At 35.9% G+C, this 17,447-nt stretch overlaps 1 protein-coding gene across 3 annotated transcripts in view; it reads right to left on the bottom strand.

The window, feature by feature from the left end:
- Nucleotides 1-1,473: 1,473 nt before the first annotated feature.
- LOC131032496 (uncharacterized) overlaps nucleotides 1,474-17,447 on the bottom strand; it is a 104,563-nt gene continuing 88,589 nt past the window's right edge. For all 3 annotated transcript variants that reach the window (XM_057963506.2, XM_057963505.2, XM_057963507.2), the window contains 6 exons: nucleotides 14,023-15,081; nucleotides 13,532-13,801; nucleotides 12,677-12,862; nucleotides 11,240-12,394; nucleotides 10,793-11,143; nucleotides 1,474-2,509 (listed from right to left, as the gene is read on the bottom strand). In XM_057963506.2, coding sequence (XP_057819489.2) covers nucleotides 2,294-2,509; nucleotides 10,793-11,143; nucleotides 11,240-12,394; nucleotides 12,677-12,862; nucleotides 13,532-13,801; nucleotides 14,023-15,081 — 3,237 coding nt within the window. In that variant the 3' untranslated portion in view covers nucleotides 1,474-2,293. The remainder of the gene's footprint in view (nucleotides 2,510-10,792; nucleotides 11,144-11,239; nucleotides 12,395-12,676; nucleotides 12,863-13,531; nucleotides 13,802-14,022; nucleotides 15,082-17,447) is intronic.

The following is a 17,447-nucleotide window of genomic DNA, read 5'->3' as shown; positions in this document are numbered from 1 at the left end:
GAAACTTTTTTGAAGGGTAGAAGTGATCCAATTCCTTAGAACTTGACATAAACTAAGAGTCCTTTGCCATGAAAAAGCCTACAAATATCAATTGGCACTCCCAAGAATTTTGTTATCATCTCCATGACATAAGGGGTCCCAAAATCTTGGGTTAGAGCATACAGTCATATCCAAACCAATTTTGTCAATGGGATTTCCTGATAACACAAGAAACTAGTACGTCAATACTTCATTATAACTTTGGCATTCCAAAAGAAATAAGGACCCCTGTACTAAAGACTACATCATATCAATTTTTTTCACAAAAATCGCTATCGAATATCCTTTCACATACAAAATGGATCTCAAATTCTCCATTAGTTTTCCAATGTCTTGTAGCCCAAGGATACAAATCTTCTGAGGAATTTGAGAACCAACGATTCTACAAAATCAAACTCTTACTGTGCATGAATGAGAAGTTTCTCAAAAATTCCAAAATGTTGAGATCAATGATTGGTGAGGACTCCTTAGTGAGCAATGAACGTGAACCATTGGCCATTTGGCCAAGCTTCTTTTACTGCATCAATCTATTTTGTCTGCAAGGTTGAACCTGATCTAGCTAGCACATCCCTGAAAGGTTGAAAAGGGGTAAGTAGAACCTCCCAACCTTAGACCATATGAGGAAAACAGTAAACAGATGGATTCAAAGACAAAATCACAATAGAAATTCATCCAAATCAGCAAAGTTTAAGAAAACCACATCAGAACTCATTACCATCTTCCTCGACATAGTCCAATGATACAAAAGATAATCATTTTGGGCATAAAAGAGTAGTTGTTTTGCATATAGCTATCTCAATTTAACAAAAAGAAAGAGTCACTTTCTATTTTCAATACATTTATATTACAATGCCTATACATGCAGGTCCTCCCTGTTACATATAGAGGTACTTCCACCACTAAATGATAACCCAAATCTAAATGAACTACATCTTATAAAAACAGACCTTTTCTACTTTTCACAATTTAAAGCTTAGAAATCTTCACAGCCTTGAATATTCACTTTCTAAATTGGAAGAGTCAAAGCCCCAATTTAAATACCCACGTACGTTTTGTCTTATGATGTGGACTCAAAATTCACGAGTATTTCACTCTGAACTTTGTTCAGTAGACTTGCAAGAGTCGTATAGGTAGAAACTTAGAGAGTCTCCATAACATTTGGGACAAACAAAAATTGAAGGAAAAGGTTAATAACTTGACCTCCTAGGGCTAGCAATGAAATCCAATTTGATGAACCTCAATAATTTTCAAAATCAGTAATAGACAGGCTTTTGGAAAATTGATAATGTACATTATTATTAGAGATATTTTACAGTAAGAAAAACACTGCTTCAAACAAGAGAACATTTCAAACACCAATATAATGGTAATGTCTAGACTTGACTGTTATAGCCTAACTCTATCAGGTTGCAAACAAATAAAACTCATTTGCAATGGACAATCAAGCTACTTTTATTTTATATACAAGTTCACCCTCCATTTATAAAGCATATGCTGTATTTCAGTGAATATATTACTCGTAGGTTGCCGCATCAAACATATGAAAAGGAGAAAAGATCAAATACATGTCATATTGTACAATTCCTCGCCTCTTTCAGCTGATAGCCAGGTAATTAGTGAATTATTCTTGCCTTGACATCTTTGAGTGTGCTTGAAAAATTCAAGAAGCACTAAAACATCTGGCATCATAATGCTGCAGGTATTAGTTGTAGACTCTTGAATAAGGAAGTTACCTCGGAAATTCGCACAAATATCTACCAAATCCTATCACCAAATTATTTCTACTGTTATAATAGATTTTTTAAATTAATTTCTCTTTATTTTTTCACAGTAGATGAGACGTCCTGGAACATGTTGATGTGAACCCTGATTGAATGAATTTAGACAACAAAATTCATTCATTCAACCACCTATATCAGAATCCTCCAGCCTTAAGTTAAAGAAAAGATTCCCAATGTTTCTTTAAGGTCCTGAAAATTGCTGAGGGAAGATCCAGATATTTTCCAGAAAATCCTAGCACTTAAGAAGAGGTAAACCATATGATTTTGTAGTTTTAAGATTCTGCTCATCTCGACATTTTGTGACAGCCTTTAAATTAAGACCAGCTTCATTTCCTTCATATGACTTTAGAATATTATTTAATTCTGGTCATCTTGACATTTTGTGACAGCCTTTAAGTGTCAGGATACAACCACCTCCATTTCCTTCATAGAACTCTGAGACGGAGACTAATTACACAGATACGAAAAGTGATTCAATCTTGAGTAGCATCTCCCTCATCTAATTTATCATCCATTGCAGCTTCAGCACTTTTCTCAGTCCCAGGAGACACATCTGGAGCAATGACGTGCTCAAAAGAAGATCTTTGCTCCGTTGAAGATTCACCATTTGTCAAAATGGTTAACCCAGAGTTGCCTCCATACATTTGCTGAGAAGAGTTGGAAGCTACCTGCTGCCACATCATCTGTGCCTGGAAAAACACCAGCAAATGTGCATTATTCTAGAGTAATAAGGTACAACACTAAGGCGGCCAATGATCCAAATGAAATGCTTACATAAAATATCATTACATCAAAGTTAATTATGCACTTCATGTACAGCCTAGCCAATCCTAGCAGGAGCTTACCCTTTATTAAATCTTGCACCATGAACTTTTTATTAAGAGAAAAATCCAACGGAATATTCATATAATAAGGAGTTCAATGCAGAAGACCAATACTCCAAAATCTAAATATTATCATTAATGTTGAGGCAGTGGCGCCTAAAAAGATAAAGTTTGTGCTGAGGGAGTAAAACACTAACATTATTGCCCAAATTCCTGAAAAGGAGAACCCAGATTGTATTAAATCGTCCATTTCCCTACACAATAGTAATACTTATTACTAGTCATAATATCATGACAAACTTCATCGCTAATATATTAAAAAGTTTTCAGCATAAGTCATCATGTGATCATGGATCGGATATCAATAGCACATGAATGGCTACACTCCCTCAAAGAAATGGATAAAGCAAGAATGTTGTTTAAATTGACAATGAGTGAGAACTTGTGGAAAAAGCAGCAATTTAACCTTAGCAGATAGGATCCAGCTTAGACAAGCCTCCTTACAAGCAGTTCCTACTTATCTGATGTCAATGTTTATAGCCCCAGCAAAGAATTGGAAACTAATACCCCGTAATCAAATAAACTTTCTTCCAAATGGTGCAGAAGAAAGGGGGAAAATATTTCCTTTAGAATTTTGGAAAAAGACGAGCAGATCAAAAGAGCAAGGTGGTAAGGGAATAAGAGATGTAAAACAGCTGAATTAAGCCTATATTGCTAAATTGCTGTGGAAATTACATGGCAAATGATAGGTTTTAGAGCATAATTATCAAAGCTAAAAATTTGGAGTCTCCGTCTCCACAGAGTATCTTTAGCTGAGACCCTTTCCCCCCTTTCCCCTGTGGATCTGCAGCATGGAATGCAAAATACCCCATAAAGAGTTGTATTAAAATATTTAATTATATTTTAATCACCTATATTTAGTTCCTTGTTTAATGGTTATTTAGTTTTTTAGTTAATTAGCTTTTAAGCTTTATTTAGCATTTAGCTTTTTTTTTTTAGTAGTTCACTTTAAACGTCTTGTTCTTAATTTAGAACGTCGTCTTGTAATCTCTATATACACGCTTGTATATTGTTGAATACATTATCTGATTATTGAATCATTCATTCAATTTGTTTTTCATGGTATCAGAGCGGGTCGATGGGATTCTTTAAAGTTTGGCAAATTTTTTAATAAAAATTCATGGCCTTCTTTCTGGAATATTTTCCAGATTTTTTTTATTGTTTTTTTTATAAAACGATTTTGCTTTTTTGAAGGCTTTTTGAGGGTTTCGAGTTCATGGGCGAATTCCTTTGTGCAGGGCAACAGTTCATGTTTTTTTAGGGTTCTGGAGATTTTCGGGCCTGCAACCTGGAGGTTTTTTTTGAAGATTGAAAATTTTCCTAGGGTTTCTGCAATTTTCGACTAGGGTTTTGACCCTTCAGTTCAAGTTGAAATTTTTTCTGGTTGCAGATTCTTGGTGGGTTTTTCGAGACCTCAACTGGGTCGTCGATAGATTTTTCTGGGTGCATCGTTTTCAGTGCCTCGATTTTTGAGCCGTCGGATCTGCATTTTGATTTCAGATTCTTGGTGGGTTTTTCGAGAGCTTTTCTGGGTTGGTCTCAAATTTTTCTAAGTGCCTCGAATTTTGTGCCAACGAATTTGCCTTGAAATTTAAAAACAGTCAGCGATTTCTGCTAATTCTGTGGACGTGGGGAATTTTGTTGTCTTTTGGGCACCATTTATGTTGTTTTAAGTTTGTGGAAAATTTTAATTTCTGGGTTTCTTCCAAACCTCGAAATTTGTGCCTCATAATTCTCCCCCAGGGTTTCAAATCTTTTGTGCAGCTGCTTCTATTCTGATTTTTGAATCAGATTCTTCTGTCTCATGCTTTCACTAGGTTGATCTCTTTCAACCTCCATTTTTGTGATGGCATTTTTGACTAACATCATGTTGGAACACAGTCAAAAGTTCAACAGTTGCCAAAACACCTGGAAACAGTGCAAGTTCACGATATCTGAATATCGTTGCCTTGATCAGATTGATTTAGGCCAGACCTCGTCCTACAGGTCCCAAGGTTTTTACATTTTTTTTCCTCGAAAATTGTTCCAGGGTTTAGAATTTTTTTCCTAAAAAATTATTATCCATCATCTGCAAAGCTTGCGTGGGTTTTCTGATTTTTCTCCACAACAAATCATGGGAGGGTTTTGCTTGATTTTTCCTCAAAAAGCAGGGATTGTTGTTTTACCACGTGATGTCTGTTATTTTGCCGCGTGAGGTTTGTTGTTTTACCACGTGATGTCTGGTATTTTACCACGTGATGTTGTCTGGTTTTTTCCTGCATGTGTCTGATGTTTTACCATGTGATGTTTGGTGTCTTACCACGTGGTGTTTTGGGTCTTGCCATGCAAAGTTTCAAGGTTTTGTTCGATTTTTTCCACAAAAATCGCTTCAAAGGTTTTTACCATTTTTTTCCAAAAAACTGATGATTTGTATCTTTAGTTTTGGAGGGTTTGCCGATTTTTCCTCAAAATCATGGTTTCAAGTTTCAGTTTGGTTACCCAACGTCAAGTTGGATGGATTTTGGTATTCTTGGTCATTAACACTTTTCAGATCCAGGGAGGGTCTCCACCACAGCAGAGTGTTCTTTTCATTTGTGATCAAAAGACCTGTAGTGTCTTCTGTAGGGTAGTTAATAGATAGAATGACCATTAAGGGAGGGTATTAGAATATTTAATTATATTTTAGTCACCTATATTTAGTTCCTTGTTTAATGGTCATTTAGCTTTTTAGTTAATTAGCTTTTAAGCTTTATTTAACATTTAGTTTTTTCTTTTTTATACGCTTGTATATTGTTGAATACATTATCCGATTATTGAATCATTCATTCAATTTGTTTTTCAAGTTGATCAACATTTGGCTAAACTGATGTGTGAAAGATCGATCACAGATTTTGTTGTGAGATGAAACTTGGCTGGAAAATGGTCTTTTGTGAGAAGAGAACAAATGAAAGCTGAATAGTAAGGCGAGGAATCACATAAGAATGATACAGAGAAAGAAAGTGAGACATCATTGGACAAGCTAATTGTGAATTATATACTCAAATCCAAATAAGACCTTTCTACTTCCCTTCAGGCCCAAAGAAAAAGAATAGACTGACTTCAAATGAGGCTATATCAGGGAAGTTACAAGTAAAAGCTGCCTATCCAAAATACTATTCAAATATAAGGGACCAGAATTTAACTTTCTTATCAGAAGCTGTGATTAGACTATAGGCTCCCAAAAGCAAATGTGAAGTCCTTTGGCTCAACATTTAAAGAAATTCTTTAAATAGTGTACATGAAATTTTCCCAGTCCATTTTAATGATAATAAATACTTCTGGGAAAACTGTGTCAATTTTATTTGCATATGTTTTGAATCACACTCCATGATCCATCATCTGCTATTTTTTTGTTATCATTGTGATGCATATCACAAAGTGTGAAACAAAATGTTGATGTAAATAAACAAAATTGACAGTTTTTTCCATAAGATTTCATTATATACTATCAGTGCTTTCAACTTGTGAAGCTCCAAAAGCTACACTCATTGTACTGCCTCAGTGGGAGCTCAGATAAAAATACAGATTAGCTTCTTCCCAATGTCCCTTTGCAAAGGATGGGGATTTTTTCTTACAAGGATGGAGATGCATTGGGCGGGTCCATCCCAAGTCAAGGCTTGGATCATTGCCTAGTTTAGCAAAATACAAAAGCAATCAGCTGACCAAGTTGTAGGACATTCCTCCAGCTATCATGTGCAAGAATATCTGGCTTAAAAGGAATCAGAGAATATACAAAGAAAAAAAGATCAGAATATCTGGGTTAAAATTGAAGCAGCTCTTACATGGGTGAATTCTTGGCAAATCCAGCAAGATAAGTTAGGAGGAGAGGATCAAAGGGCAGAAAGTAAAATCACAGTCATTCAGTAAAGGCATCTTAAATAGTGCATCAAATTGGCAGACCACCAAAAGCAATAATGGGAGAGCAGGAAAAAGGGGTGTCTTTCAAAATTCAAAGGAGTAACGGACCCATAATTAGCTAGATTAATTAAGTTCTGAATAATCAAGTAGATAATGGAACGACATCTGCATTGAGGGTGATCCAATGATACTGCTCAATACAGTTTAGAAGGCATGGATACTCAGTTTGAAAACTAATGAAACATTTAAGGACATTATGGTCATAGCTGATTCTATCCCCAAGATCAGATTCGCCCACAAAAATAAGGAGGGCAAAGAGTTGGCCAATTACAGAGTTTCTAATCAAGCAACAAATGATTCTAAGGAGTTAAAAGAGAAACATGGTAGCTGACAAAGAAACCAGCCTGAAGTTTTCTTTCCAGCTATGCATGTTACCAAGGAGATCATTTGACACCCTCCTCTAATGAATATCTTCAGATTTTGGTGATACTATTGTAATCTCTTGCATTTGACAGTATTGGAAGTTAAAATTCATTTTAATTTCTGAAGCTAAAATGGAGCGAAAACGAATTAAAAATTAATTATTTAATAATATTGCTTAAAATTAAATTAAAAGGTAATATTATTAATAATTAATTAAGGTATTCATTTTAATTTCTGAAGCTAAAATGGAGTGAAAACGAATTAAAAATTAATTATTTAATAATATTGCTTAAAATTAAATTAAAAGGTAATATTATTAATAATTAATTAAGGTGACCAGTGATCAATTTAAGTCACTAACGAATAACTGTGCATGAATGGAAGAAACTGAAAAAGAATATTATATTAATGATTTTGGGGATTAATAAAGACATGGTTTGGATTAATAATTTCGCATAAGTGAAGATTTGAGAGTTCTCTCAAATTCATTCTCAGGATTGGAACCTGGGAATCACCATTTTCATCAGTGCAAGATCTGACCTGTATGGCCTTGGAAGATTCAGCCAGAGTCTTCAGTTGGACCAATAAAGGAGATTTACAGTAATCAGAAAGTGAGTAAATGACAGGTATTTCAGAGTTCTTTATTGAAAGGAGTTAAATAATTGCTTCCAGTATTTTAATATTCCTGGCCAGTATGTGTTACAGTGGAAGTTTATTACCGCCAAGAGTATTGAGAGTTAATACTCCTGTGAATATTGTCGGAGTTAGCGCTATTCATATTTTGGACATGAGTTTATGATACCAAACAATATCGGGAATGCAGGAGCTTTATTTGAAAATTAATATTGAATATATTTAGGCTTTGTCTATAGTTTGGGAAAAAATATTTGTTAATCGGGCTCTCCTATTGGCCAAAACATCATTGGCATTAATATATTTCTTGGAGCCGTTCTGAAGGAGATTGCTGACTGGAATATTTGTGAACATGGATGCCTGATATCCTCTTTAAACGCCAGACATTCAGGAGGCATTGCTATCATTTCTGGAGGCTTCACTTATGTTCTTTGTATGATGGGAGCAGTATCATTGTTCTGCTATGCCGGCACACAGAAATATCGAATGATCAGGAATCCATCAGTTGTGATTGTTATGAGCAAAGTGACAGCAAAGGAAAAACTTTATCGGGAGCGGTTTGTAATCAGCTATGACTGGGTACAAACCCTTCAATGTGTAGAGTATTTATGCCGAGAACACCGGAGAAGACATGAGATTTACTTATCATTGTGCCTTCATTCAAGAGCCATGGAAATAACTATTATGCTGTGCAGGGGATAACATGTTGCCATTGGATAATACACTGTAGATATTAGTTTGGTTAGGTGCTGCAATTTATGAATATTGGCGTAATTGCATAAAAGCATTTGAGTGTACAGTTCTTAAACTGGTATGTTGGAGCCATCATGATATCTTTATGTGATAAACGGACCGGTTTAGATGATCTGGGACATTAACAGGGCAATTTAAGTAGAGAAGTTGCTATTTTGTTTTGTCATGAGGATCCAATTTTATTATTTCAAGTATATGGCTTGACTGCTGAAAGTGTGCTTATCAAGAGTTTTTGTTGGTGTATGACCAGTTGAGAGGCAGATCATAGAGCTCAAAGGGATAATATTCCTGAGAACTATTCCTGATATACTTCTGTCATACACTCAAACTGGATTGCCACCTGTATGTCAATATTCTGTCAAATTGGATAGGTCCGAAATAAACTCTTGCTTCTATGTTTTCAGAATTAAGTTTCAATTTGATTAACTAAGCAAAGTCTGGATATATGACTGCTATTTACAATTGATTTGACTATGTGAATGCACAATTGTTATATATTCCAAAGCATAAATCTCTTTAAATCTGAGCAAATAGTATACAAACTGACTCAAACAAATCAGTTAGGAAAAGAAAGTGCTTGACAAAAAAATTACACAAGAAGTATAGTGCACATTTTGCGTTTCAAACTAGTCAGGGTTATTACTGTGGTATCAGAACTGGTTTTCCTGCCAGCCTGTGCCTTTCAGATTGAAAGAGAGAAGAGGTACTATAATAGACAATTGAGAAAACAGTAGCAGCCTGCACAGGTACCGGAAGGTGAGACAGCCTCCGGCATTTTGGGTATACAATATACATGCAAGGTCACATTCAGATAATAATGCAAACAATCCTGAGATTTTGACAGAGAGTAATGAGCAAACGAAAATAATTATGGGTGACAGGAGTGCCAGAGATCAGGGGGAAGAGAGATTTTTAAGTTTTCTGGAGACATTGGTCAAAGGACAGCAAGCCACCAAACAAAGGACAAAACAACAGAATCAATGTTTGGAGTTATTAATAGAAATGATGGCTTGTCAACTGGGAATGGATATTGGTGCAAACATTAATGGGGGCAACATTGGAGCCAACCATAATGGGCAAGGTGATAATTCAGTCAATGGTAGGACTCCCAATCAGCGTGCCACTGCAGCCAATTCTAGGCCAATGAAACATGTTTTTCCACCTAAAGTCAAGCCTCAAGAGGGCAATGGAAACATATTGATAGAATTACAGGATCAGTTCAGACAGGATTGGGTTGATGCAAGTTTACCGCCAGATATGTCCCTTAAGGATTATATGTATTATGGACCTCAGGATGAGACACTTGCCCAACAGGGGTAACAGAGATCACAAAATGATCTTAGGAGGGAGATTGGCAAGCTTAGTTTGCTTTTCTTTGATGATTCACGGTTATTAAACCTATACTGCTGGAAAAGTGACATGACCGAAAGTGTCTAAAGGTAGCATGCAGAGGTAAATATTTTTCAATAATATAAGTGGGCTTTAAGAATGCGAAACAAAAAAATTTCAAGGCTAGGGAGGGGCCATCTTTGTGGACCTCTAAAAAATCCCTTAATTTCCATTGATTCATTTTAATAGCAGTAAAATTTTGTTAGATGGGCTCATAGGAAGATTGAAGAGAAGATTGTTGCTTTCTTGTTAGATACTGCTGTGAAACACTCCAGTGGTATACTGCTCTTATGAATTTTAAAATATGCCCGTGATTCCGCACCGAACTTCATTTCTCTGAAGATGGCTAGATAGTTCACTAGAAATATCAGACAAAAGCTTCAAGAGACCTTGTACACAGTTTACCCTTAAAGGTTTCAACTTTCAACAATATCTTGCTGGGAAGATTTTCTGAACTTAAATTACAAACTCATTAATATGATTTACATTTGGTGTGCTTCCATAAATTTGTAGCCCTTGGACATTATTTTATAATTTCATTTGCCTGTCAACCATATTGATATTGATCTGGTGTATCTTTTTCATGCATTTCATTTTAAAACTGCAGAGCTTATTGTGTAATGCCAGAAGAAAAGGTGTAAATCACAAATACCATATCAAAATTAGATACAACATGAAGATTTTACTTCTGCAATCTGTCATCTCTAAAGTGCCATATAAAAAAAGAATCCACCCTAAATTAGTTAAGAGGGTAGGTGTGTGTGTCTGTGTGTGTCTAGATAGAGAAAGAGAGCTTGCAAATCATCATGAATCATTGAAAAGAGGAAAATACAGAAACAAATTGAAGATTTTTGGGAAAAAGATTTTTTTTAAGAGATTCCAAGATGTATGGAGTTAAGTCAGAAATTCCCAATTTCCCTAAAAATGCCTTCTATCATACTTTCTATGGGGATATTTTCGCATAAACCCAATACCAACATGAAAGATAAATAAAACAAAGGGTGTGCCAAATACCTGATAAAGCTGATGAAATTTACTCAAGGCAATGTGCTCCATCTCCTGAAGTCCACTTGTAAGATGAATCCTGCCAGGCTCTCCCACCAAGCGCTCTGTGGGACAGGTTATTTCATCCAAATTCAAGGCCAGCTTGTCAGGTCGTCGGAGTAGAAGCTGAAATGTGGGCTGTAGTTCATAACATTGTTCGAACAGTGAACGACGGCAAAACACATACAACCCCAAGCGTGCACGGGACATGGCAACAACAAGCCTACGGACATCTCGAAGGTGTCCTACAAATCGGGTCCGGACTAGAGACAGCAAAATATAATCATTTTGTTGACCTTGGAACCTGTCAACAGTTGATATCTGTAATAAAAAAGGCGATTCTAATCAAAACATGATTCGAGAAAAATAAGCAGATTTAATCAACAAATTTGAAACTATCAAGCCATATTTCCACACCTTGTTGGGTGACCCAATGAGGGGATGTGAGGCACATCTTTGCCTAACAACATCCCGGATCAAGTGTTTTTGACCTTTGTAAGTTGTCAAGATTGATATTTTACTTGCAGGGTAGCCTAGCAATCGCATGTACATAAAAACACTAACTATATACTCTGCTTCACCAAGATTCTGATAAAACCAGGGAACAGGTGCAGATTCACCTTGACCATTGTGATCAGGAACATCTACAAGTTGATATTCATAAGAAAAACCTGTATTTGCACAGTGAAAAGCTCTCTCTCTTTGCACATATGGTAGATCACCCAATTCTCTATACCTCCAGTTATAAAGTTTTGCAATACTTGGCCTTGCTCTACCTTGTGCATTAAGTTCTACATAAGGAATTCCAAGGCGCACAAACCTAGTGAACAGACTCTGATCCATATGGCTATACTTTTGGAAAGCCATATTCTTAACTACAGGTGGTAATTGATGATGATCACCAATCAATATACAACGCTTGAGCCTAGCATGACCATCTTCCTGCCTTTGCAACAACATAGGTATGAATGTCTCTATCTCCAAAATCTGTGCACTTTCTTCCATGAGCAAATTGTCATACTTAAATCCTAGCTGAAGAAAATCTTTTCTTTTCAAAGCTGCATGTGTACAAGTCATGGCAACAATTTTAGCCTGCTTAGTCATCAGATAATTGGCACGGTCAGCTGTGGACTTGAGTAATTCAAATGCCTTGCACTCTTCAAGCTCTTGGAACATGGTACTAAGATGGCGAAAGCAGCCCTTTGCTGCACGCATGTCTCGCTCAAATGACTGGCCTGTGAAAACTGGTTGTGGTGAGTCTGAAAAGAAATCGCTGAATGGATATCTATCTTTCACAAAAGTAGGCTTATCTTGATTGCCCTCACATGCAGCAAGAAAAAGTTCCCAACGTGAGAAAACATGCAGTAACCAGAAATATCCTGCAGTTTCACATGTATATGCAGCATCTTCAGGTAGCCCCAATGTTTTGGCAAGCCGTTCAACTTCAGCTAGTAACTCCAGCCGTCGTGCTAGCATAGCATTAACACGACCTTGTCGACTAAAGTCAAGATCTGTTGCTAATTCCTGCTCACCTTGACCTAGACGAAGAAGGTACCGAGCTGGAACATCCCTCTGCAAAAGTACATGAAATAGGAGTATAAAAGATACCAAGAAAAGAACCCCTTTTCAAAGTCTAAAATCAAACCTAAATAAAGCATTAAAGGTAACAAGGCCATCAAATAATATAAACTAGCATTATATCATAAATGCCTTCCCTGGATTGTTATTAGTTACTCTAACAACTGCAACATATATACTTTCATGGATCATGTTTAATTTTTATGAGAAAATCATTACTTTTCTTGAGCAAGGGAATAATTTTTTGGAGCAGTTAAATCTAAAAAAATCTATTACCTGCATGATCTTCTCAAAAAGATCATTTAAAGCCTGATTGGAATGAGTGATGATAAGTGTTCTCTGAGAAGGACAATTGTGATATAACACATTCAAAATCTGCACAGCAGTATCTGTTTTCCCTGTACCCGGAGGACCTACAACTGTTGTCAATCCTGGTTGAATACCTGAGATAATAGCTCCAACCTGAAAAAAGAAATAGGTTAGTCAGAAAGTTTTAAAGAAACTACACTCCATACATATAGCTTAAGAAAGACAAGGCAGCAAATAGATTGTTCTTTGAAAATGTTCCATCAAAGCTTTATGCCTAAAAGATTCTGCCCATTAATAAAATTGATTTATTACATCAAATAAAGTTTAAAGGCAACTTAATGCTTAACCATTTCTACCACAAGATCCTATGTTACTCCTAAAGTAACCATATCAGCTTTTCCCCAATTGGGACATTGTTCTTTTTCTACATTTACAAATGCTCCAATGCCAGGTCAAAAAACAAGAAAGTAATTATGTTTCAAAGACAAACAACCAAAAAGAGTTAACAGGACTAAAATACACACACAAGTTCTAAAAGCATTAGCCTTTAGACACAATAGAGGCATCTTCTCACTAAAATTAAATCAAAACAAGAAGTTGATCACACTATATACCATAAGAGACAGTATCAGAGGAGACACACATAAGATGCACAAGATAGACGATGAAACAAGGAATATGAACATAGAAGTGATAGTAGATAAACTAGAAAAAAGAATGTCAATATTTTCACGCAGAAAATAGATCCCATATTGAACCATACTTTGATCTAAGGGAACATAATTGATGCAATTTAAATTCTTAAAAAACGATTACACATACTTGAACTGGGGTGAACCTAACACTGTTTTTCTTTGGCTGGTCCTGTGGATAAGGCCCTGGATCAGGAGGAACATATGCCTCCACAACAACCTTTTCTTGTTTGTCATTTATCTCTATCCTACATTCCACATTCTCACCATCTACACTGGTTCTCTTTGTAACTCCTGGCAAGACCTGGTTAGCAGCACTCTTCAATGTCTTTGGGAGTGTTATGCGGAAAGGAGGTTTTGGACACTTGTCTTCTTCACCATTTGCTTGAAAGAAAGAAACCTGTAAAATAGATTGGATAAAAAATACATTTCAATGTCAATCACCACCTATGATAATATTCTGGAACCTGTATAATAGATTGGATGAATAAGACAATTCACCATAGTCAATCAGCTATATAATAAATATTCTTTAAATTAAGAGACAAATATTTTAAAACAATTCAATTCAGACAATATAGCATAGATAAAGGAAGCATGTTCACAATAGAAAAAGCTTACATCATAATCTGGAAAACTTTCTCTGAGATGATCTGCATCAAGAAACGTGTCCTTAAAATCTACAACATCCAATGTGTTGGGCATATTGGTCCACTGTGCAGCACTTGGATTTCCATAACCTAGGAAAATGTCATGCAACCATTCTGGAACAATACAAGCTTCATTCATTAGATCCCTTATAGACTCAAGGATAGCTTTAAAATTGTTTTCTTTTGGCTTCCTTCTCATCAAAATATTGAATGTACTATAAACATCTTCTGCACCCTTATCCGCAATAGCATTGACATCCATCTGATACTGTGCAGTATCTAGAGCAATAACAACAGTTCGAAGTTCCCCTTTCGGCGGCTTCCATTCCTCTCTCTTTACCCTTCCTGTAAAGTCATTCATAAGGTGACCATCCTCATCATGAATCTCAATAACCTCACATCCACGTACACACTGGAGGCCAAACCGTTCTGGAATACTTAGATTTGAAGCATCTTCACTACTTAGTGGTTCTAAAAATGGGCGTATGGATAACAAAAAGAGGACATCATGTTCTTTGAGAGCATTCCATTCAGATCTCATATGTGATGTATATCTTGAAATGCTATAGGTAACCTCTGCAGTAACAGATGATGGCTTGACTTCTCCAATGTTTGGCTGCTTTACCTCTTTTATCTTAAATTCTTTGATGGGCACAGCCATTCTAGCCCAACCTCGAAAGCGAGTTTCTCCCTCACTATTAATATATGCTCCCAGTCGTGGCAACACATCCTGGACATCTTCTCGAATTTCATATGTTGATTCCAAACGAAATAGATTGAAATTCCTCAAAAGGTAGTCATGCAGAGTTAGAAACTGCAGATTAAGTTTTGGAAGGGCTAAACATCCTTCACCAGCATAGTTAATGCTTGGAACAACACTTTCATCCCACATGACTTGTTCATTTGGATACAGTGGAAGTGCATTTATTGCTTCCTTTTGAGATTGTCGTTTCTCAAAAGTAGAAACCATCACCTCGATGAGGAAATCGATCCTTTCCACCCACTGATCACTGATGTCAACTAACTTTAGCTGTTCAAAAACATAAGAATCACATTACCATATGGCAAAACCCAGAAAAGATGCATTTAGAATAAGGAGATACACTATGAACACCAAGAACCAGAGACATAAATAACATTTCCACTAAATTTATATGCAACTGTAAATCCTACTCTCATTTGTTGACATTGCCAGTAAAATTTATATGCAGTCAAAATAAACTTTTAACATTTTTTTCTACAATTAAACATTTCATAAATCAGAATTATTATGATAAATGGGAGAACACCAGCATGCTAATTTTACAAATGACACTTTGTACTAAAAATGAAATCACTTCACAGCATGGATTGTTGTTTTCTGCACAATCAAAGGAAGTTAGACATTTCGCATATATATTTTACCTGTCAAATAGCACTCAATATAGACCACAAGACTTGCTCTATATTGCACAAAAGAAATACAATATCATGTCTGTAACCAATACTTCAATTGGACTTTCCCTGATAATGGGTATGTGAAAAATACTAGTCCTAACATGGTGCAATTTTGGATTCCCCATAAGGAGCTCCCCCCCACCCCCCTTCCTAAAACTCAACACGGATGGGGCTTCAAAGGGTAATCCTTAGCAAACTAGCTTTGACAGATGATGAAAAACTCATGTGGCATCAGACAAAAATGACAATAATGAGTCAGCCATCTGATTCATAAATTATAATAAATGAGGATTCAGCAAAATGCTAATTTTACAAATGAAACTTCATGCTACAAACCAGATCACTTCTAAACATGGATTGTTATTTTCTGCACAATAGAAGGAAATATGTAATTTAGCATATGTATTTTACTTGTCAAATAGTCCTCAGTAAGACACCAGAAGACTATTCCATAATATTGCATGAAAAAAATATTTATTCATCTTTGTAACCAATACTCCATTTGGACTGTCCCTGATAATGGGTATATGAAAGATACAATAGTCCTAACAATGGATTTAGAGAATCACTAGTCGCCCTACGTTTCCCCTCAGGCCTTGCTGCCTATGAACTAGATGAAATTTGACTATGCACCCCTACCTATGGCCTTTTCAAAATAGTAGTACAAAGACCCCTACCACTTAATGGCAAAGTGGCAGATGTAGGTGCATTTTCTTTACTAGCATCTCATATTTTACTAGTGTTACCCTAGGACGCATTTCCTAGGTAAAACCAGGATGTCCAGGAAACAGAAACAGTTCGGGTACACGGGGGTGGCAGGGCACAGCCCCTCATGTATTAACTATAAAATTACATCATGTATATGAATTTATCTAGGTTGTGGGGAAACATCTCCCTGACCACCTGGCATGGGCATCCGGTGCTGGTTCGTGCATCCAGCACTGGAGGCGCCTGCTTTGGTGCATCTGGGAGACTTGGGCGGGAGACGGGAGGAAGTATCCCGACGAATCCTGCTCAGAAAAAGGGCAAAATACGTGGCACACGACTTTTCCGCCAGTCAAAACAGCACCACAACCCTAAAAAGCGTCTATTTTTTGCATCAAAACACGTCTAAACTGCGCGATTTGTTTTTTCGGGCTTCTTTTTACCGCGCGAAGGGATTTTGGGGGGTTTACAGCCATATGTAACCACGCAAAAGGATTTTCGAGCTCGAAAATTATCTGTGAACTGCTAAACAACAGGTAATCCATGCAATAATATTTATTATTTCTTGTTTTTCATTTTTTTTACTTTACCGCCGTTTTCCACGGGTTTGCGATTTTCTGGGCATGACTACAATTTTTCTGGGTATACCATTTTTCCCAAGTTTATTCATTGTATGACAGTGATTTTTCGATGGTATTTCACCATTGAACAGTCACTATGAAATCGTATTTAATATTAAATACGATTTCACAATGACTGTTCGATGGTGAAATACCATCGAATAATCACTGTCAATATTATTTTTTGTTTTGAAGTTTTTAGTTTTATAATTTTTTATGATTGCAATCGTATTAATAATTGTTTTTAGTTTTATAATTTTGTTAATTTTATAAATTTATAATGTTATAGTATTACTGTATTACAGTATTTCTACTATTTCATGAAAAATATACTGTGAAATTATATAATATACAGTATTTCTACTATTTTATAACTTATAAACTGTGAAATTATATACTATGAAATACATGAAAAATCAAAAAAATTATTCACAGGCATTAATAAAAATTAAAATTAATACAATATACTTAGAAATTTTAAGATACTTCATATTATTAAGCACTAAGCAGTAAGCGCAAAATCTAATATTCTTTTGTTTTTAACTTTTTATTTTTTATTCAGATTCATCATTTAAAATGTCAGGTGGAGGAAAACAAGGGTTGTACTCACTATGGAAGTATGTTGACCGTGTTC

The sequence above is a fragment of the Cryptomeria japonica genome, chromosome 11, assembly GCF_030272615.1.
Source record: "Cryptomeria japonica chromosome 11, Sugi_1.0, whole genome shotgun sequence".
Taxonomy (NCBI): Eukaryota; Viridiplantae; Streptophyta; class Pinopsida; order Cupressales; family Cupressaceae; genus Cryptomeria; species Cryptomeria japonica.
Note: the sequence above shows the minus strand (reverse complement) of the source record. Positions and strands in the feature narration are given on the sequence as shown.